Raw genomic sequence first — 25,054 nt, 5'->3', positions numbered from 1 at the left:
ACCTTCAACGACCAGTGGACCGTGTAGCCAACACACACTGTTGGAGATCACTGAACCTACTTTAATATACCACTGTAGAGTGTAGTGTCACTACGTCTCTTTAAAAGACAGTGGTTATATGTTGATAATAATGCAGTAGTTCCTCAAGTTGTGCAAGAAAGGTATACAATACCGACAAGATGAAAGTTAAGACACATGTGCAACATCTGGGTAGCTTTATTGTAGACGTTTCGCCCTCCAGTGGCTTTATAAATACAGATTCTACTACATAACTAGAAGTCAGTAGAACTATATACAAAAGATGAGGTAATCAGTCCCTCAACCTTGGAGTTGGTGTTGAGAGCACCGTGGTAGCTGACTTTCAAGTTCCTAAAGTGTATATAATAATAATAATAATAATAATAATAATAATAATAATAATAATAATAATAATAATAATAATAATAATAATAATAATAATAATGTAATAATAATAATAATAATAATAATAATAATAATAATAATAATAATAATGTAATAATAATAATAATAATAATAATAATAATAATAATAATATAATAATAATAATAATAATAATATAATAATAATAATATAATAATAATAATAATAATAATAATAATAATAATAATAATAATAATAATAATAATAATAATAATAATAATAATATAATAATAATAATAATAATAATAATAATAATAATAATAATATAATAATAATACTCCATGAAAAAGTGGAACAGAATTCTTCCTCCGTAAGTCATGCGTGTTGTAAGAGGCAACTAAAATGCCGGGAGCAAGGTGCTAGTAACCCCTTCCCCTGTATACATTACTAAATGCGAAAAAAACAGCTTTGTTTCTTATTTTTCGGGTCACCCTCCCTCGGTGGGAGACTGACGAGTTGTTAAAAAATTATTATTATTATTTAGTATTTTGAAAACAAATTCTATGTCTGTATGGGTAATAAAATAATTATTATTTATAGAATGTTGGTAATTATTGTTAGGAGTAAATCGAAACAAATCACATAATGCTACTGTTGAAGACTGTCTTGATCCAAGGGACTGAAGCTACCTTTCCTTGGATTAAACCTGACTTAAAAATATAGCGATTACCCCACTATATTTTTATATCCTGGCGGGGGGGGGGAGGAAGCGCTAAACTCGTCAAACAGCGGGGTTGATCTGTGGAAAGGGAGGGTAGCATCAGTGCCTTGGGTCAAGAACCCTTCATTCTTTCTCTCTCTCTCTCTCTCTCTCTCTCTCTCTCTCACCTTACACAGGGTTACAAGGTTAGGTTAAGGATTTCTAACTTTATTGACAAGCTAAGAGCTGTTACCTACATCAGCTCATTTGAAAGTCTTTTTTATTGTTATGAGACACACAAGTATGGAACAGGATGAAGTTGGAGCCATCTGTGGGCCAGCAATTTCATTTGATCAACTGACTTTATTTCGTTGATATCATTATGTACGAACGTGTTCCAGAGTCGAGTCATCCTAGGAATATATGATCTCAGATCTCTCCCACCCCCTCCCTTCCTTCCCCTCTCAATGCCATTGTGAGAGGAGGACTCGCCACGAAGTCAGAAGAAAGCTCAGCTCATGAGTGTATCCCGAGTGGAGAGTAAGGTCTACATCCCTGACTACCTCCTACCTTCTATCCCATCCTCTCGTCTCATCATCCACTCTCCCTCATCCTCGCTCCTCCTCCTATTCTCTTCCTCTCGTCTCATCCACTCTCCCTCATCCTCGCTCCTCCTCCTATTCTCTTCCTCTCGTCTCATCATCCACTCTCCCTCATCCTCGCTCCTCCTCCTCCTCCTATTCTATTTCTCTTTCATTACTTCTCTTCCGCTAATATCCTCCATCTCCGCTCTCTCTCCCTCCCTTCATCTCTCCCATCCTTGTCTCTTCCTCTATCCATCCCTCTCCTATCCTCACCCCTCTCTCTCCCCCGGCTCCTCATCGTTTTCTCACTACATATTCCTCTTTTCTTCATTCTTGCCTCTGTTCTTTGTTCCGCCACTCCTTGGTCTCATGTTGTTTCTTATTCTTCTGCTGTTAATAAAGAATTATAGCAACCATGTTGAAATAGTCATAATAACCTGACTGAATTGTTTATCATCGTAATGGTCTTAAAAATTACTTATGACAATGAACTTGACTCCTTGATCATTAATGATTCTATGTCATCACTTAAGGCACCTGACTCACACAATGACTCTAACAACATGCCCTTTGAAGAAGCCAGTTGAAGATGTTTAAAAAAATAAAAAATGAGTTAACATACAATTATTCCTTCATGTTGCGAGACTAGAATAAGAGAATAAATTGAAGGGAAAATATATAATGTAAACCTTGGTATATCTGTATCAAGCATTATAAATAATATTAAAGAGAAATGAATGACTCTGAATGTCATAGGAATATATTTCGAAGCCTGATTCGATTTATAATTCACTATGATAATATGAACTTAGGTGAGTGTATATATGGAAGAACTTGCAATGTAAACCGACTGATATAGAAGCCAGACTCACACACTGTCACAAGTATACTTGTGGCAGTTTAGTAAAGTTACATGATGCTCACTCTGGTCACTTTATTGAAGCTATAAGTGTGTGACTGTCCACTAACTGAGGAATATACAGACAGTATGTGTTATGTCAAGGTAATTTGTTAATGAAAATAAGATAACACACATTGAAGCAAATATCTAAAATTTATTTACAACAATTAAATAATAAACTGAAAATATACATCCAGATGTACTCATGTTAACCCTTGTAGGGCCTCGTTGCAAGGTGCTGTGTGTCTCCACATGCTCTTCACTCCCATCCATAGGATGAGTCTGGTGTGTACAATAAACTTGGTTTAGAAAAAACATGTGAGCAAACACTAGCACATTTTTTATTAGAAAAAGTTTTGGTCGTGTAACCTTGATTACTTCAGAAGTGATCAAAGTCCCAGGACCGAAACGTTTTCTAATAAAAATGTCCTAGTGTTTGTTTACGTGTTTTTTCTAAACCAACTCGTCTGTATCTATTACTAAGGTTTATAGCACAATAAACTAGCCACTTCGACAGCAAAAATCTACTCTACAAATGATAACTTTCCAGCACACTCACGAGGACTATCCTTCCCCTCCCATGCAGTCACTTCCCTTACTACCATCCCTTTAATATGCCACTTTCCCCTTACTGACACCTCCCTATAGCCCCACACCCTCCTATGTATTGCCTTTACTGCCACCATGTATGTCCCATGCCTCCTCCTCCTCACATCTCCAACAACCTGTGTTTATCCACTCTAAGCCTCTTGAGTAAGGCTTTTGACAGGGTCCCACATCAGAGACTATTGAGGAAAATTAAAGCACATGGAATAGGAGGAGAAATTTTTTCCTGGATAGAGGCATGGTTGACAAATAGGCAGCAGAGAGTTTGCATAAATGGGGAGAAATCAGAGTGGGGAAGCGTCACGAGCGGTGTTCCACAGGGGTCAGTGTTGGGCCCCCTGCTGTTCACAATCTACATAAACGACATAGATGAGGGCATAAAGAGCGACATCGGCAAGTTTGCCGATGACACCAAAATAGGCCGTCGAATTCATTCTGACGAGGACATTCGAGCACTCCAGGAGGATTTGAATAGACTGATGCAGTGGTCGGAGAAGTGGCAGATGCAGTTTAATATAGACAAATGCAAAGTTCTAAATGTTGGACAGGACAATAACCATGCCACATATAAACTAAATAATGTAGATCTTAATATTACGGATTGCGAAAAAGATTTAGGAGTTCTGGTTAGCAGTAATCTGAAACCAAGACAACAGTGCATAAGTGTTCGCAATAAAGCTAATAGAATCCTTGGCTTCATATCAAGAAGCATAAATAATAGGAGTCCTCAGGTTGTTCTTCAACTCTATACATCCTTGGTTAGGCCTCATTTAGATTATGCTGCACAGTTTTGGTCACCGTATTACAGAATGGATATAAATTCTCTGGAAAATGTACAAAGGAGGATGACAAAGATGATCCCATGTATCAGAAACCTTCCCTATGAGGATAGACTAAGGGCCCTGAAACTGCACTCTCTAGAAAGACGTAGAATTAGGGGGGATATGATTGAGGTTTATAAGTGGAAGACAGGAATAAATAAAGGGGATGTAAATAGTGTGCTGAAAATGTCTAGCCTAGACAGGACTCGCAGCAATGGTTTTAAGTTGGAAAAATTCAGATTCAGGAGGGATATAGGAAAGTACTGGTTTGGTAATAGAGTTGTGGATGAGTGGAACAAACTCCCAAGTACCGTTATAGAGGCCAGAACGTTGTGTAGCTTTAAAAATAGGTTGGATAAATACATGAGTAGATGTGGGTGGGTGTGAGTTGGACCTGATAGCTTGTGCTAACAGGTCGGTTGCCGTGTTCCTCCCTTAAGTCAATGTGACCTGACCTGACTAGGTTGGGTGCATTGGCTTAAGCCGGTAGGGACTTGGACCTGCCTCGCATGGGCCAGTAGGCCTTCTGCAGTGTTCCTTCGTTCTTATGTTCTTATGTTCTTATCATGTTTCCCCATGGATTTCTCTTCGGCAACAATCTCGCTAGGATAAGACACGCTGCACAAAAAAGGTTTCAATTGGGACAATCTCTCACTCCGTTTAGGTTTATCATATAAGATTTGCCATTCTGAACCCGTGCCGGTTTTCAGTGTGTGTGTGTGTGTGTGTGTGTGTGTTTAAGAATCACTTGAGAAAATGGGAAAGAATTTTTCTAAGATCTCTGAGTTTTCACAAGTTCTTCAAAGTTCCACACAGAGAGGATTTTTTCTGCCACATATTCTCTCAACTCGTTGAATCGAACACCGAAGTAAAGTTACCACTTTTGGTTGCAATAAAAACAAGAAGAAACTCTTATACAATTGTGAGTTTGGAGAACCTTCCCATCCACTCAGCTACCTTCACCACCTCTTAGTCAGCTCCTTATAGCTTCTTGCTTTGTATTGGACTGACGAAACCACTGTGTGGCGAAACGTTTCTTCAATAAAGGTTCCCATATGTTGCATAAGTGTCTCAATTCTTCAACGTCTCAGTCAAGTTGTACATGTGATAAAATACCTCAAGTTAATGATTAAAACACATGCAACAGTTGGGTATCTTTATTAATGGGAAGTTTCGCTTACCCAGTTGTCTTCTTCAGTCAAATACAGAGGAAGTTGAAGCGAAATAAAGATGATGTAATCTGTCCATCAACCTTAAACGATGGACTAATTACATCATCTTCATTTCACTACTACACCTGCCTTTGTATTTGACTGAAGAAGTCTACTGTGTAGGCGAAAAGTTGCATCAATATAGATACCCAACTGTAGCACGTTTCTGAACCATCAACTTGTTGTGTTTTATACCATTTTCAACATAAAATTCTCCCATATTTTACAGAAGTGTCTTATTCTTCAAGCTGTCGGTTTTCTAAACCATTTATCACAGAACTACAGTAGGCCTACTGGCTTACACCAGGTAGGTCTACCTACATAATTTTTTTTTTCAACACAGCGACCATCTCCCTTCATGGCAGAGTGACCCGAAAAAAAACGATAGTTTTTTTCTCCTTTTTACGTTTAGTAATTTACACAGGAGAAGGCGTTAGTGGCCCCTTGCTCCCGGCATTTTAGTCGCCTCTTAAGACACGCATGACTTACGGAGGAAGAATATTGTTCCACTTCCACATATAGAGAACTTACATCAATATCTTCATAAACTGCTACATTTTGGAAAGGTTTCTACAGACGACATTTCGCCCAGTCCAGAACCTCAGGTAACAGCTATTACTCTCCCCTCCCTGGTATCTCCCTCACCTCACCTAACCTAACCTACCTATCTTCCAACTTCCTCTCCCGCTCCATCTCTTTTAAGAACATAAGAACAGAGGAACACTGCAGCAGACCTACTGACCCATACTAGGCAGGTCTTTCTCAAACCCAAACCCACTAACAAAAATATGTGTCCAACCCATTTTCAATGCTACCCAAGAAATAAACTGTGATAACTCTATTAACTCATGTGCGAGTCCCACTCAAATCCAACCCTTCTCACTCATGTATTTATCTAGCCTAAATTTGAAGCTACCCAAAGTTTTAGCTTCAATAACCCTACTAGACAGACTATTCCACTCATCGACTACTAATACTTTCCTATATCCTTTCTAAATCTAAACCTATCCAAACTGAATCCATTATTTTGAGTCTTCTGGTCTCCTTCCCATTTTCTTGCTCGGTTGTAACTTGATAATAGTCCAGGAAGGAGCGAAACATCGTCTACAGCTTCATCTTCAATGTGTAAGTTATGTGTCGCAGCTACGGTGTTTTGATATAAACTCTATATCAATAAATTGGTACGATCTTTAAATTTACACTTCCTGGTTCTGGACTATCCAGAATAGTTTTAGGCTATCCAGAATGGTTCTAGGTCATATAGAGTGATTTTAGGTCACCAATAATAGGTATGGGTTATCCAAAGTGATTCTAGATCATTCAAAATGGTTCTATATTATCCAGACTGGTTCTGTTATCCAGAGTGGTTCTAGGTGGCTGAAAATGGTTAATACTAGCCAGGAGAAAAATGGAGGTGCCTACCTTGCCCGGTGGTGATGAGTCGTGTAGGTGGGCGAGGGAGTAAAAGAAAAGAAATGCGTACCTTTGCATGCCTTGCGGTGTATGATTGGTCTGGTAGCGTCGCGGTAGAAACCCTCCTTGCAGTAGTGACAATGCCTGCCTGCGGTGTTGTGCCGGCACTTGTGGCACACCCCACCACTCACTCGACCTGATAACTTGTACAGCTCCATGTTGAAGCGGCAGCGACGCGCGTGCAGGTTACAGTTGCACGCTGCAACAATAACAAGGTATCAGAACAACAGCCACACTGAAATGGAGTTTGTTTAGATATAGTCACAGTTTATGTTAAACTAAATATTTGTATCTTTCATTAATGCTTAATCTCTGTCTATCTATCTACTTACATTATCTATCTATCTATCTATCTATCTATCTATCTATCTATCTATATATATATATATATATATATATATATATATATATATATATATATATATATATATTCTTTCTTTCAACACACCGGCCGTATCCCACCAAGGCAGTGTGGCCCAAAAAGAAAAACGAAAGTTTCTCTTTTAAATTTAGTAATTTATACGGGAGAAGGGGTTTTATATATATATATATATATATATATATATATATATATATAATATATATATATATATATATATATATATATATATATATATATATATATGCAGGATAAGCCACGGGGGGGGGAATCTTTAGCTAAAGTACTTTCACACTTCTCAGTGTGTCATCAGGAGCTGTGCAATGTTGCAAAAGAGCAACCAAAGCAGGGAGAGAGGTCTCAGAATAGCGTAGGTGTCATCGGCCACGGTTACCCTTAGACTAAGGGTATATATATAAGAATGGCATTAAACAGTCACAGCTAAAATTTGGGAAGTACGAAATATTGAAAACATGGTTCAGTAAAAGGACATGTAAATTCATAAGCAAGAAAATAAAAAAAAGTGAACCAAGATGTATACTGCACCTCCCACGCCCATGTATCTTTACAAGAGTCAAACTAGATAATATTTTACCAAGATAACGCAATAATTTTGTTTACAGTGAAAGTCGTCGGTGGGAAAGTGTATGAAGGTAATCTGAAGAGGAATGACCTGATAAGAAGCCAACAGAAAAAAACAAATCCATTACAAACCAACAGGCACTGGACCAGCATCTAAAGTCGGTACCTGACCAGCCGGGCTGTGGCTCGTACATTGGATTGCGTGCAGCCAGCAGTAACAGCCTAGTTGATCAGGCTCTGATCCACCAGGAGGCCTGGTCACAGGCCGGGCCGCGGGGGTGTTGACCCCCAGAACTCTCTCCAGGTAAACTCCAGGTAATATGAAGCATGTTGATCTACTATGAGACACTAAAGTAACTGATGAGTCAGACATGTGTGCACTGAAGGTACCTAGGTGTTGCACATGTGTGCACTGAAGGCACCTAGGTGTTGCACATGTGTGCAGTGAAGACACCTAGGTGTTGCGCATGTGTGCAGTGAAGACACCTAGGTGTTGCACATGTGTGCAGTGAAGACACCTAGGTGTTGCGCATGTGTGCAGTGAAGACACCTAGGTGTTGCACATGTGTGCAGTGAAGACACCTAGGTGTTGCACATGTGTGCAGTGAAGACACCTAGGTGTTGCACATATGTGCAGTGAAGGCGGCTAGGTATTGCACACGTGTGCACTGAAGGTACCTAGGTGTTGCACATGTGTGCAGTGAAGGCACCTAGGTATTGCACACGTGTTCAGTGAAGGCACCTAGGTGTTGCACATGTGTGCAGTGAAGGCACCTAGGTATTGCACACGTGTGCACTGAAGGTACCTAGGTGTTGCACATGTGTTTACCTGGAGTTTACCTGGAGAGAGTTCCGGGGGTCAACGCCCCCGCGGCCCGGTCTGTGACCAGGCCTCCTGGTGGATCAGAGCCTGATCAACCAGGCTGTTGCTGCTGGCTGCAAGCAAACCAACGTACGAGCCACAGCCCGGCTGATCAGGAACTGACTTTAGGTGCTTGTCCAGTGCCAGCTTGAAGACTGCCAGGGGTCTGTTGGTAATCCCCCTTATGTGTGCTGGGAGGCAGTTGAACAGTCTCGGGCCCCTGACACTTATTGTATGGTCTCTTAACGTGCTAGTGACACCCCTGCTTTTCATTGGGGGGATGGTGCATCGTCTGCCAAGTCTTTTGCTTTCGTAGTGAGTGATTTTCGTGTGCAAGTTCGGTACTAGTCCCTCTAGGATTTTCCAGGTGTATATAATCATGTATCTCTCCCTCCTGCGTTCCAGGGAATACAGGTTTAGGAACCTCAAGCGCTCCCAGTAATTGAGATGTTTTATCTCCGTTATGCTCGCCGTGAAAGTTCTCTGTACATTTTCTAGGTCGGCAATTTCACCTGCCTTGAAAGGTGCAGTTAGTGTGCAGCAATATTCCAGCCTAGATAGAACAAGTGACCTGAAGAGTGTCATCATGGGCTTGGCCTCCCTAGTTTTGAAGGTTCTCATTATTCATCCTGTCATTTTTCTAGCAGATGCGATTGATACAATGTTATGGTCCTTGAAGGTGAGATCCTCCGACATGATCACTCCCAGGTCTTTGACGTTGGTGTTTCGCTCTATTTTGTGGCCAGAATTTGTTTTGTACTCTGATGAAGATTTAATTTCCTCATGTTTACCATATCTGAGTAATTGAAATTTCTCATAGTTGAACTTCATATTGTTTTCTGCAGCCCACTGAAAGATTTGGTTGATGTCCGCCTGGAGCCTTGCAGTGTCTGCAATGGAAGACACTGTCATGCAGATTCGGGTGTCATCTGCAAAGGAAGACACGGTGCTGTGGCTGACATCCTTGTCTATGTCAGATATGAGGATGAGGAACAAGATGGGAGCGAGTACTGTGCCTTGTGGAACAGAGCTTTTCACCGTAGCTGCCTCGGACTTTACTCTGTTGACGACTACTCTCTGTGTTCTGTTAGTGAGGAAATTATAGATCCATCGACCGACTTTTCCTGTTATTCCTTTAGCACGCATTTTGTGCGCTATTACGCCATGGTCACACTTGTCGAAGGCTTTTGCAAAGTCTGTATATATTACATCTGTGTGCAGTGAAGGCACCTAGGTGTTGCACATGTGTGCAGTGAAGGCACCTAGGTGTTGCATGTGTGCAGTGAAGGCACCTAGGTGTTGCACATGTTTTATTCACCGACTTACCCACACTGTGTACACCTTTGATAATTAATATGAGTCAGAAAAATGACACAAGAATGATGAGGATCAGAAGGGCATTATTACTAATACACATAATATTTAAATGGGTGGACCGGTAAGCCCGCGGAAGGCCTCAGTCAGATGACCAAGACCTCCAGCTGCGAATTATTATATGAGTAAGACCTGCGTCAGGAAACACTTGTATTGTTTCCTGACAAACCTTACCTAACCTTACGTGATCTAATCTAACCTTACTTAACCTAACCTTACCTAAAATAACCTTACCTGACCTAACCTAACTTTACTTAACCTAACCTTACCTGACCTTGCTTAACCTAACCTTACCTAACCTTACCTGACCTAACCTAACCTTACCTAACCTAACCTTACCTGACCTAACCTTACCTGACCTTGCTTAACCTAACCTTACCTGACCTAACCTAACTTTACCTAACCTAACTTTACATAACCTAACTTTACCTAATCTAACCTTACCTGACCTAACCTAACCTTACCTAACCTAACTTTACCTAACCTAACCTTACCTGACCTGACCTAACCTAACCTAACCTAACCTTACCTGACCTGACCTAACCTTAATTCACCTAACCTGACCTAACCTAAGCTAAGCTAACCTAACCTAACCTGACCTAACCTGACCTAACCTAACCTAACCTGACCTAACCTAAGCTAACCTAAGCTAACCTAACCTAACCTGACCTAACCTGACCTAACCTAACCTGACCTAACCTAACGTAACGTAACCTAACCTAACCTAATCTAACCTAACCTTACCTAACCTGATCTAACCAAACCTAACCTGACCTGACCTAACCTAACCTAACCTAACCTGACCTGACCTAACCTAACCTGATCTAACCTAACCTAACCTAACCTGACCTGACCTAACCTAACCTAACGTAACCTAACCTGATCTAACCTAACCTAACCTAACTTAACCTTACCTAACTTGATCTAACCTAACCTAACCTAACTTTACATAATCTGATCTAACCTAACCTAACCTAACCTGATCTAACCTAACCTAACCTAACCTAACCTTACCTTACCTAACCTGATCTAACCTGACCTAACCTAACCTGATCTAACCTAACCTAACCTAACCTAACCTTACCTAACCTAATCTAACCTGACCTAACCTAACCTAACCTGACCTAACCTAACCTGACCTAACCTAACCTAACCTAACCTTACCTAACCTGATCTAACCTAACCTAACCTAACCTTACCTAACCAAACCTAACCTAACTTTATCTAACCTAACCTAACCTGACCTAACCTAACCTGACCTAATCTGACCTAACCTAACCTTACCTAACCTAATCTAACCTAACCTAACCTAGCCTTACCTAACCTAATCTAACCTAACCTAACCTAACCTGACTTAACCTGACCTAACCTAACCTAACCTGACCTAACCTGACCTAACCTAACCTGACCTAACCTAACCTAACCTAACCTAACCTGGCCTAACCTGACCTAACCTAACCTGACCTAACCTTACCTAACCTAACCTGACCTAACCTAATCTAACCTTACCTAACCTAATCTAACCTAACCTTACCTAACCTAACCTAACCTGACCTAACCTAACCTGACCTAACCTGACCTAACCTAACCTGACCTAACCTAACCTAACCTGACCTAACCTAACCTTACCTAACCTAATGTAACCTGACCTAACCTAACCTAACCTGACCTAACCTAACCTAACCTAACCTAACCTAATCTAACCTAATCTAACCTTACCTAACCTAATCTAACCTGACCTAACCTGACCTAATCTAACCTTACCTAACCTAATCTGACCTGACCTAACCTAACCTGACCTAACCTAACCTGACCGAACCTAACCTAACCTAACCTAACCTAACCTAACCTTACCTAACCTAATCTAACCTAACCTAACTTGACCTAACCTGACCTAACCTAACCTGACCTAACCTAACCTAACCTAACCTTACATAACCTAATCTAACCTAATCTAACCTAACCTAACCTAACCTAACCTAACATAACCTAACCTAACCTAACCTAACCTAACCTAACCTAACCTAACCTAACCTAACCTAACCTAACCTAACCTAACCTAACCAAACATAACCTAACCTAACCTGACCTAACCTAACCTAACTAACCTAACCTTACCTAACCTAATCTAACCTAACCTAACCTAACTTAACCTAACCTAATCTAACCTAATCTAACCTAACCTGACCTAACCTAACCTAACCTAGCCTAACCTGACCTAACCTGACCTAACCTAACCTAACCTGACCTAACCTGACCTAACCTAACCTGACCTAACCTAACCTGACCTAACCTAACCTGACCTAACCTAACCTAACCTGACCTAACCTGGCCTAACCTGACATAACCTAACCTAACCTGACCTAACCTAACCTAACCTGACCTAACCTAACTTAACCTTACATAACCTGACCTGACCTAACCTAACCTGACCTAACCTAACCTAACCTAACCTAACCTAACCTAACCTAACCTGACCTAACCTGACCTAACCTGACCTAACCTGACCTAACCTAACCTAACCTAACCTAACCTGACCTAACCTGACCTAACCTGACCTAACCTAACCTAACCTAACCTGACCTAACCTAACCTGACCTAACCTAACCTAACCTAACCTAACCTGACCTAACCTGACCTAACCTGACCTAACCTAACCTGACCTAACCTAACCTAACCTAACCTAACCTAACCTAACCTAACCTAACCTGACCTAACCTAACCTAACCTAACCTGACCTAACCTGACCTAACCTGACCTAACCTGACCTAACCTAACCTAACCTGACCTAACCTAACCTAACCTGACCTAACCTAACCTAACCTAACCTGACCTAACCTGACCTAACCTGACCTAACCTAACCTAACCTAACCTAACCTAACCTAACCTAACCTAACCTAACCTAACCTAACCTAACCTAACCTAACCTAACCTGACCTAACCTAACCTAACCTGACCTAACCTAACCTAACCTAACCTAACCTAACCTAACCTAACCTAACCTAACCTAACCTGACCTAACCTAACCTAACCTAACCTAACCTAACCTAACCTAACCTAACCTAACCTAACCTAACCTAACCTAACCTAACCTAACCTAACCTAACCTAACCTGACCTAACCTAACCTAACCTAACCTGACCTAACCTGACCTAACCTAACCTGACCTAACCTAACCTAACCTAACCTGACCTAACCTAACCTAACCTAACCTGACCTGACCTAACCTAACCTAACCTGACCTGACCTAACCTAACCTAACCTAACCTAACCTGACCTAACCTAACCTAACCTAACCTAACCTAACCTAACCTAACCTAACCTAACCTAACCTTACCTAACCTAACCTGACCTAACCTAACCTAACCTAACCTAACCTGACCTAACCTAACCTAACCTAACCTAACCTAACCTAACCTAACCTAACCTAACCTGACCTAACCTAACCTAACCTAACCTAACCTAACCTAACCTAACCTAACCTAACCTAACCTAACCTAACCTAACCTAACCTAACCTGACCTAACCTAACCTGACCTGACCTAACCTAACCTAACCTAACCTAACCTAACCTAACCTAACCTAACCTAACCTAACCTAACCTAACCTACCTAACCTAACCTAACCTAACCTAACCTAACCTAACCTAACCTAACCTAACCTAACCTACCTAACCTAACCTAACCTAACCTAACCTAACCTAACCTGACCTAACCTGACCTAACTAGAAAAGTGTCTACAGATATTGTCAATAAGATTTCAGAACAATTTCCAATATAACATTATTTTGGAAATAATGAAGTATTGAAGTAAAGGTAAATTATTTTTATTATTATAATTATAATTACAACAACAACAACCTAAGAGACCTAAACAGACTGATACAAGTAAAAATATCCTGGAAGGATAGTAACACTGGTTGTGATACCGTAAGTATCAATATCACTGGTGATCCAATCACGCAACAGAGTGACGTGTCCCACCCACTTCACAGCGTCCAGGGACGTGCCACACTCACTACACAGTGTCCAGGGGCGTGTCCCACTCACTACACAGTGTTCAGGGACGTGTCCCGCTCACTACACAATGTCCAGGGACGTGTCTCCCCACTACACAGTGTCCAGGGGCGTGTCCCACTCACTACACAGTGTCCAGGGACGTGTCCCACTCACTACACAATGTCTAGGGACGTGTCTCCCCACTACACAGTGTCCAGGGGCGTGTCCCACTCACTACACAGTGTTCAGGGACGTGTCCCGCTCACTACACAATGTCCAGGGACGTGTCTCCCCACTACACAGTGTCCAGGGACGTGTCCCACTCACCACACAGTGTCCAGGGAGTGTCCCACTCACTACAAATGAGGGACGTGTACTGAGGGGGGAGTGTAATAATTCCAGGGATGTCTACTTACACGTGTCCAAGGTTAAAGTTGTCTGAGGGTAGTATACTAGTAAACAGTTGTCTGTAGTGACTAGCCAGCTGTCTGTAATGACTAGCCAGCTGTCTGTAGTGACTAGCCAGCTGGTTGTAGTGACTAGACAGCTGTCTGTAGTGACTAGCCAGCTGTCTGCAGTGACTAGGCAGCTGTCTGTAGTGACTAGCCAGCTGTGTGTAGTGACTAGCCAGCTGTATGTAGTGACTAACCAGCTGTCTGTAGTGACTAGCTAGCTGTCTGTAGTGACTAGACAGCTGTCTGTAGTTACTAGCCAGCTGTCTGTAGTGACTACACCACCACCTGACCTACCAGCACCACCACCACTACCACCTAACCTACTACCACCACCCACTACTACCACCACCACCACCTGACCTACTACCACACTACCTGACCTACTACTACTACCACCACCTGACCTATGCCACTACTACCACCACCTGACCTACTACCACCACCACCTGACCTATGCCATTACTACTACCACCTGACCTACTACCACCACTACCACCTGTCCCACCACTACTACTACTACCACCACCACCACCACCACACAACCTGACCTATACCACCACCACCACCTGACCTATTACCACTATAACCACGACCACCACCAGTACCACCTGACCTATACCAGTACTACCACCACCACCACCTGACCTATGCCACTACCACTACTACCTGACCTACTACCACCACCTGACCTACTACCACTACTACTACCACCACCTGACCTACTACCACTATTACCACCACCCCTACTACCACCACCCCTACTACCACGTGACCTACTACCAGTACCACCTGTCCTCCCACCACCACCACCACTACTACTACCACCACCTGACCTACTACCACTACTACCACCACCACCACCTGACCTGTACCACAACTACCATCACCACCCCACCTTACCCACCCCTACTAACACCCCCACCTGACCCACCCCTACTACCACCACCATCACCACCTGACCCACCACCACTACCACCCCACCTGACTCACCACTACTACTACCACCACCACTATCACTACTACCACCACCATCATCACGACTACCACCACTATCACTACTACCACCATCATCACTATTACCACCACCATCACTACTACTACCAACACCATCACAACCACTATCACTACTACCACCATCATCACTATTACCACCACCATCACTACTACTACCAACACCATCACAACCACTATCACCACCACCATCACTACTACCACCGCCATCACTACTACCACCACCATCACTGCTACTACTACTACTACTAATACCACCACCACTATCACTACTACTACTTCTACCACCACCAACATCACTACCACTACCACCACCATCACCGCCTCCTAAACCTTCCCTTCTTTACACACAAATAATGATACAAGTTATGTGTACGTACCACAGAGGAGCGACCCTTACCACCTGCACTCATACTATCACCTTGGTATAATATCTTCGTTAACTACAGGCACTGTGTTGAGGCTAGGCACTTTGTTAGTGCCACCTCCATTATAACCTTTATTATGTACACCTTTCTCTCTCTTCGTACTCACGTCCAAGACTTTTCATCTGGTCACAACACCGACGTCTAGCTCAGTTGACCCTTGTAACTTGACGTATTTCTGACCTCTCAGTGCAAAAACTTTCTTATATCGTTACCTGGCAACCTGCTGGTTATATAACATTGTTACCTGGCAACCTGCTGGTTATATAACATTGTTACCTGGCAACCTGCAGGTTATATAACATTGTTACCTGGCAACCTGCTGGTTATATAACATTGTTACCTGGCAACCTGCTGGTTATATAACATTGTTACCTGGCAACCTGCTGGTTATATAACATTGTTACCTGGCAACCTGCTGGTTATATAACATTGTTACCTGGCAACCTGCTGGTTATATAACATTGTTACCTGTCATCCTGTCATCCTGCTGGTAATATAACATTCTTACCTGCCATCCTGCTGGTTATATAACATTGTTACCTGGCATCCTGCTGGTTATATAACATTGTTACCTGGCAACCTGCTGGTTATATAACATTGTTACCTGGCAACCTGCTGGTTATATAACATTGTTACCTGGCAACCTGCTGGTTATATAACATTGTTACCTGTCATCCTGCTGGTAATATAACATTGTTACCTGTCATCCTGCTGGTAATATAACATTGTTACCTGTCATCCTGCTGGTAATATAACATTGTTACCTGTCATCCTGCTGGTAATATAACATTGTTACCTGGCATCCTGCTGGTAATATAACATTGTTACCTGGCATCCTGCTGGTAATATAACATTGTTACCTGTCATCCTGCTGGTAATATAACATTGTTACCTGTCATCCTGCTTGTAATATAACATTGTTACCTGGCATCCTGCTGGTAGTATAACCTTATTACCTAGCAACCTGTTGGTAATATCTCCTTGTTACCCAGTAACCTGCTGGTACCACATCCTTGTTACCTGGCATCCTTGCTGGTAATATCTGCTTGATACCTCTGACCCTGCTGGTAATATTTCCAACAAAATAAAAATATAGTACACCAAAAATGTCAAATTAAAACGCAGTATTTCCCCGTTGATGTCGAATGTTAAGATGATGTGTTATTGGAACTAAGTGTGGCGCTGCCCAAGACAGCGAAGACAACGCTCATTTTCTAGAACAATCTATAACTGGAGCAACGTTTCACTCACTGGAACAACGTTTCACTCTGTTAAGATTGATCTCAAATATGACATGATACATATCTTAACAGGTCGAAAAGTTGTCCAGATAAAAGCTTGCTCTGCAAAGTGTTTGTTCTTCTTGATCCTCTTTTGACCAACATGAAAGTCATGCCACATCTTTAAACAAGAAAAAAAAGTGTTCTTTTTTGTAAGTTTTGCGGAGAAACATAAATATTATATCACACGTTGTAATATTTCTCTTCCAGACTGGACCGGTAATGAAGCTGAAGGCCTCGGTCAAGCCAACACAACCTCCACTAACCGGGTCATCACATGACCAAGATTCTCTTCAGGAGAAATTCTTCCCATTTTCCTAACAAACAAAAGGCTAGCACATGAAATTTAGGATGTAGCAAGGAGAGTTGGCCATGCGCAAAGGACAGACAACCGCAGCAAAACACAGACGACATATGACGATCATCTTGTTGGGGGTTTATAGGACCACTGACAGCTTACGCCGTATTGAACCCTGAAATATGGCGTCATCTTGTTGCGGGTTTATAGGGCAATTGATAACTTATGCCGTATCAAACCCTGACATATGAGTATTTCAATACCCACTCGCCTAACAACAAGACTTTCACACTTAAGTAAACTTTGTATATAACAAAAAAAAAGGCACAATACCGTGCTACAACATATCTCTTCTTGAATATTGGCTTCAATATGGCATTCGTATCCACCTTCATTAGAATCTTGGACAAATTAAAGTGATCATTACAGCATCAAAAGCATACGAAAATATTTGATAAAATCAACATTAAAGTTTACAAATTGGTAAGTCAGTAAAGTTGTGATGCTTTACTGACTTAGCAAAGTCAGAAGTACTCAGACGACCTCCCAATACTTTTTTACTAGAGACTTTATAAGTTTTGTTAAATTTACCTGTTGTAGAGGTCTGAGCTTTGCTCAGACCTGTACAACACAACTGTCATCAAAGATTTGTTAAGTTATACCATGAATTAAGGAAAGATCCTGGACTTCACCTTACGAAAGTAAACAAAGCAAATGCGATAGAAATCGTGGATAAGATAGATTGCAGGGGGAAAATAACATATTAGAAAACAGGGGTGACTGAGGTGCCCCTTAAAATATATATTGGTCAGGTACATAAGCGGGAATGTTTGGAGGAAAGTAGACTTTGTGTCTAACATTGGTAAGTTACGACTACTGCAGTGCTCCATAATTCCGCTCTTATAAAGCAACATTGATGGCACCTTTAGTGGTTATATGACCTTTCTCCTTTTCTATATAGCAAAAAATCTCTGTACCATTTCCTCTCAATCCTGCCTTAGATGTCCCGTGGTGAGGTTGGTAGCGCACTCAGCTCACATACTGAGGATCCGTGGTTCGATCCCCGCACAGGTGAAAACGTTCAACATGTTTCCTTATACCTAGTGTCCCTGTTCACCTAGCAGTAAGCAGGTACTTGGGCATTAGTCAACTGTTGTGGGTGACATCCAGGGTTGGTAGTATACCTTACATAAGCATAGACTTTGAAATAAGCTGTGGTAAGTTAACATCTCTTAACCTAAAAAACTGATATGAGTAAGCAAAATGTCTTTACTGTATATGGACGTACTGAGTTATTCCTGAACCAAGTGTGCCAGCGTTTTCAGAGTAATACCTGCATTATATTCACATATATAACACATGGATATCTTTTTTTTATGAAGACATTTCGCCAACAAGTCGGGGATTTTAATCCAATACAGAGATTATAAACTGGAGACAGTGGAAGATAAGGTAATCAGTCCCTCAACCTTGATAGATCTTCAGTCAATAAAAGCTGAGGGACTCATTACCTCGTCTTCCACTGTCTCCAGTTTATAATCAATGTATTGAACTGAAAAACATCACTGACTGGCGAAACAGATTCATAAAGATATCCAGATGTTGCACAGGTGAGTGTAGCAGAGACTGTTCCATCTTTCCGCTAGCAAGACAATGTTAGGTGAGTGTAGCAGAGACTGTTCCATCTCTCTGCTAGCAAGACAATGTTAGGTGAGTGTAGCAGAGACTGTTCCATCTCTCCGCTAGCAAGACAATGTTAGGTGAGTGTAGCAGAGACTGTTCCATCTCTCTGCTAGCAAGACAATGTTAGGTGAGTGTAGCAGAGACTGATCCATCTCTCTGCTAGCAAGACAATGTTAGGTGAGTGTAGCAGAGATTGATCCATCTCTCTGCTAGCAACCATGACTGAAGCAACTCAGCACTAGGTCCCACCTGAACATTAAGAAAGACATCAACTTATTCACTTCCCGTGACATCATTATTGACTTCGCTACAACCAAAGCTAAAAAAGAATAACATTATTTATATAAGCACTGGGATGTGTTAATTTAACCAAAATATACTGCAGATGAGTGTAAATAAATAAGCACACTTGTACATGTACTTTCAACGTGTTTTACATTTTTTTTTTTTATAATTTGTGCACTTGCCTTGTATAATTCTGAGACACGCCTCCCCCACCCCTCCTCCCCGAGACTAGGGCAGGGGGGGGGAGGGCAGGGGGGAGAGCGGGGCGTGAAGAATCAATTGGTCAAGCTATATTGAACAAGTCATCACGCCACGACACAGCCCCATACTTGCAACCACGACCACACCTACAACCATGACCACACCTACAACCACGACCACACCTACAACCACGACCACACCTACAACCACGACCACACCTACAACCATGACCACACCTACAACCACGACCACACCTACAACCACGACCACACCTGCAACCACGACCACACCTACAACCATGACCACACCTACAACCACACCTGCAACCACGACCACACCTACCTACAACCACGACCACACCTACAACCATGACCACACCTACAACCATGACCACACCTACAACCATGACCACACCTACAACCACGACCACACCTGCAACCACGACCACACCTACAACCACGACCACACCTGCAACCACGACCACACCTACAACCACGACCACACCTACAACCATGACCACACCTACAACCACGACCACACCTACAACCACGACCACACCTGCAACCACGACCACACCTACAACCACGACCACACCTACAACCATGACCACACCTACAACCACGACCACACCTACAACCATGACCACACCTACAAGCACGACCACACCTACAACCATGACCACACCTACAACCACGACCACACCTGCAACCACAACCACTTCCCTGGATGTATCATACCTACTCTTCCAACTGGGTATGGTATGTGCTTCTGCCACTTCATTATCCCGCTCATCTGGCAGACATGTGTCTTATATCTTAAAATGTCATGATCACCTTTCTCCTGGTCATTATTCTGCCAATGTTATCAGGTTCAGCAATTTAGTCTTACATCACGGTTCAAGACTCTCGGTTCTAGGACTAGTCTTGTTGCAAGCCTCTGGTGTTATTATTATGGGGAAGCGCTAAACCTGTAGGGATATACAGCTCCTGTGAGGGGGGAGAAGGCATGCAGGCTCCAATCAGGGAACTGGAGCACAGATCCAATTCCCTAGGCAAGCCTCTGTACTTTCTTGATTATCTGAACAAATCTGGCTAGGTGTAGGGGCTCCATGCTGGCTCTGCGTATTATATGATAGATCTAGTTTATGTTGTGTATAGATATAATCTTAAAGGAATTTTGATAAGGTTCCTGAAGGCAGTTATGAGACTCACTAGTCTCACAAATGTTCCCTGCATATTACTGAAGAAAAAAAAGTGCTGTGTAACACCTGGGTGTCAAATAAAGATACCCAGGTGTTACAAATGTGTCTTACTCCTCAACCTAATAAATACTGTCTATGTCACACAGTTTACGTGTCCTTCTAGTAATATGTTCGGTGTAATATTTGCTCCCCGATGTTCTTCCAAAGTAGAGAGTGGCCTTGACTACCCTAGTGTGTGATGATTACTGTCGCCTGTTAGGGATGACCGATTACTCCGTCTCTCTGGGTGTGGGAGAATGTGGAATTGATTCTACACTCTCAACAGGACTTCTTTCAGTGAATGCCAGCACTGAGATGATGATAACTCCCAGGTGATGGGTGTGGCTTCTCACTCACTCACCTTGATTGCTCCCCTCTCAAGCCTCTTCATTTATATATATATATATATATATATATATATATATATATATATATATATATATATATATATATGTCGTGCCGAATATGTAAAACTGGTCAATTAGCAAGAACTCAATTAAAATTAAGTCCTTTCTGAAATTTTCTCTTATAAGTTTAAAAATATATTTTTTTCATTAATGTTAATGTAAAAAGTTTTAATTTTGCACCAAAAGAATCTTAGAAAACTTACCTAACCTTATTATAACAAGCCCAATTTATTTTAGCCTAATCCAACTAAATAAATTTTAGATTTGTTTACAATAATTTAATATTAAACAAACACAACGAAATATATTTGTTTTCGTTAGGTTCAGAATGATTTTGGCGAAATTATTGCAGGAGTAAACTGGAGAGAAAAAGACGCTCCCTCTACAGAAGACGACGAAGAGTCACTGAGCTCCTCAGGAGTGCTAGAATATCTGATACACGAAAGGAGGCGCTGACCAGGGAAGTGGAAACTATCGAACTTAAGCTAAATGACTCTTACAGGAACCAGGAGAGGCAGGAGGAGCTTAAAGCTATTAGTGAAATTGAAAGAAATTCAAAATATTTCTTTTCATATGCCAAAAACAAGGCAAATACCACATCTAGTATCGGGCCCTTACTCAGACAGGATGGGACTTACACAGATGACAACAAGGAAATGAGTGAAATATTGAAATCCCAGTACGACTCTGTGTTTAGTGAACCACTAATCGGTCTGAGGATCGACGACCCAAATGATTTCTTCATGAATGAGCCTCAAAACTCCATAAATGTATGCCAGATTTCCGACATTACCCTAACTCCGATAGATTTCGAAAAAGCCATTGACAACATGCCTATGCACTCAGCCCCGGGCCCAGACTCGTGGAACTCTGTTTTCATTAAGAACTGCAAGAAACCCCTCTTGCGTGCCCTAAGTACGCTATGGAGGAGGAGTTTGGACATGGGTGAAATTCCACAGTCACTTAAAACAACGGATATAGCCCCACTCCATAAAGGTGGCAGCAAAGCATTAGCTAAGAACTATAGACCAATAGCTCTGACGTCCCACATCATAAAAATCTTTGAAAGAGTGCTAAGAAGCAGGATTGCAAATCACCTGGATTCCCAAAATCTGCACAATCCAGGGCAACATGGGTTCAGGGCAGGTCGCTCCTGCCTCTCACAACTACTGGATCACTATGACATGGCCTTGGATGCACTGGAAGAAAATCAGAATGCAGATGTAATATACACAGACTTTGCAAAAGCATTTGACAAATGCGATCATGGCGTAATAGCCCATAAAATACGTGCTAAAGGAATAACTGGGAAAGTGGGGAGATGGATCTTCAACTTCCTAACAAATCGAACACAAAGAGTAGTGGTCAACAGAGTTAAATCGGAGGCTGCCATAGTGAAGAGCTCTGTTCCACAAGGCACAGTACTCGCCCCCATCTTATTCCTTATCCTCATATCAGACATAAACAGAGATATACACCACAGCACCGTATCATCCTTTGCGGATGATACTAGGATCTGCATGAGGCTGTCATCTGCTGAGGACGCGGTTAACCTCCAAGAAGATATAAACAAAGTTTTCTAATGGGCAACGGTAAACAATATGATGTTCAATGAGGACAAATTCCAACTACTCCGTTATGGAAAACTGGAGGAGATAATAACTAGAACAGAGTATACTACTGACTCCGGCCATACAATAGAGCGGAAAAATAATGTAAGGGACCTGGGAGTAGTAATGTCTGAGGATCTCACTTTCAAGGATCACAACAGTGCCACGATCGCACGTGCAAAGAAAATGATAGCATGGATAATGAGAACTTTCAAAACGAGAGATGCCAAGCCCATGATGATCCTTTTCAAATCACTTGTTCTCTCTAGGCTGGAATACTGCTGTACATTAACATCTCCATTCAAAGCAGGTGAAATCGCAGATCTAGAGAGTGTACAGAGATCCTTTACTGCACGTATAAGTTCTGTCAAGCACCTTAACTACTGGGAACGCTTGGAAGCACTTGACTTGTACTCGTTGGAACGCAGGAGGGAGAGATATATCATAATCTACACTTGGAAAATCTTGGAAGGAATGGTCCCAAATCTGCACACAGAAATCACTCCCTACGAAAGTAAAAGACTGGGCAGGCGATGCAAAATGCCCCCAATAAAAAGTAGGGGCGCCATTGGTACACTAAGGGGAAACACCATAAGTGTCCGGGGCCCAAAACTGTTTAACAGCCTCCCATCAAGCATTAGGGGAATTGCCAATAAACCCCTGGCTGCCTTCAAGAGAGAGCTGGACAGATACCTAAAGTCAGTGCCGGATCAGCCGGGCTGTGGCTCGTACGTCGGACTGCGTGCGGCTAGCAGTAACAGCCTAGTTGATCAGGCCCTGATCCATCGGGAGGTCTGGTCATGGACCGGGCCGCGGGGGCGTTGATCCCCGGAATAACCTCCAGGTACACAAATTTTCACTTGTTCTATATGGCAAGATGAGCGTTGCTATTTAAGCCTATATATATATATATATATATATATATATATATATATATATATATATATATATATATATATATATATATATATATATATATATATATATATATATATATACACACTTTTCAGCAGACTGTATATATGTATACAAGGCTTTCATACAAAAGCATGTCACCTGGCATAAGTCACATCATTTATGTCAGGTGGAGGAACAAGTGAGTTTAGGGGACTTATCTAAGATAGATGCAATAGATGGTAAATTGTCTTGGTTTGGTAATTACAAGGTGGCCGTGGTCACTAGGATGCTCCTTCCCGGTCTATCTTGTGGCCACTAGAATGCTCCTTCCCGGTCTATCTTGTGGCCACTAGAATGCTCCTTCCCGGTCTATCTTGTGGCCACTAGAATGCTCCTTCCCGGTCTATCTTGTTATGTTGTGACTGAAGGTTTGAACCTATCATTATATCAATGGTATACCATACCCACACACAGATGAAGAGTAAACATATGTAACACATGGGTATCTTTATGTTCGAAGCGTTTCGCCTGCTCTGCAAGCTTCTTCAGTCGAATACCGCGGTGACTAAATACTGGAGACAGCAGAGGTGGAGAAGTAAAGATAATATGATCAGTCCCTCAGCCTTGAAGTAGTTTTAACGTCTTGTAAGATGGCAGCGCCGTCTTGTGCGTGTTTAATGCAGACTGTTCAATGATGGTAATGTTGAGCTTCCTATCAGTATGTCCTGTATAACAATGCTCACTCACTCCACTTGTATATTCTCGTCTCGGTTCATTCAAATCTTATATATAGTAGAAAATTAGTTAATTATCTTTGATAAGCATGACTACGGGAAGGATTCTAATCCAATCACATAGAGCAACAGGCTACAAAACTATTAAGAAAATAGTAAACCAAAGACACTTTGATTGTAAATAGAAGCATGTAAGATTTTCCTGCCGTCTTAAACGTGTACGAGACAGGAAGGTAAGACCAACAAACATACCAGGGTGCAAAACCTTTAAACAAGCTTCCGTCTCACTCATATAAGAGGACGGTACTACCTTCCTAGATGACGGCAGGAAGGTATGTGGTAGTGGGGGGAGAGACGAAGCTGTGGGAGAGTGAAAAAGAAAAAGAGGGAAGAAAGTAAATGGTAGTGTAGGATGGTCAGGAGTTAAGAAGCACCATAAATGCTGGGATGGGCGGTGTGGGGGCTGAAGGTGCCCTTATGACCACCACCCATTTGCTGATTACCTTCACTGCCTGTGTTTATGGGGGCCAGCGGCCCCATGCACGTGCGCCACACACACACACACATATAGGCACGCACGCACGCACGCACGCACGCACGCACGCACGCACACACACAAACACAAACACACACACACACATACACACACACA

At 42.0% G+C, this 25,054-nt stretch overlaps 1 protein-coding gene across 1 annotated transcript in view; it reads right to left on the bottom strand.

Annotated features, from left to right (window-relative positions):
• The window catches only part of LOC138853949 (netrin-3-like), a 117,563-nt gene extending 97,821 nt beyond the window's left edge, over positions 1-19,742 (bottom strand). Inside the window, exons 1-2 of the mRNA XM_070093878.1 lie at positions 19,643-19,742; positions 6,688-6,876 (exon numbers count right to left, since the gene is read on the bottom strand). Of these exons, the coding sequence (XP_069949979.1) occupies positions 6,688-6,876; positions 19,643-19,742 (289 nt within the window). The remainder of the gene's footprint in view (positions 1-6,687; positions 6,877-19,642) is intronic.
• Positions 19,743-25,054: the final 5,312 nt, after the last annotated feature.

Source organism: Cherax quadricarinatus, chromosome 44 (genome assembly GCF_038502225.1).
Source record: "Cherax quadricarinatus isolate ZL_2023a chromosome 44, ASM3850222v1, whole genome shotgun sequence".
Lineage (NCBI taxonomy): Eukaryota > Metazoa > Arthropoda > Malacostraca > Decapoda > Parastacidae > Cherax > Cherax quadricarinatus.
This window is presented reverse-complemented; position numbering and strand designations above follow the sequence as displayed.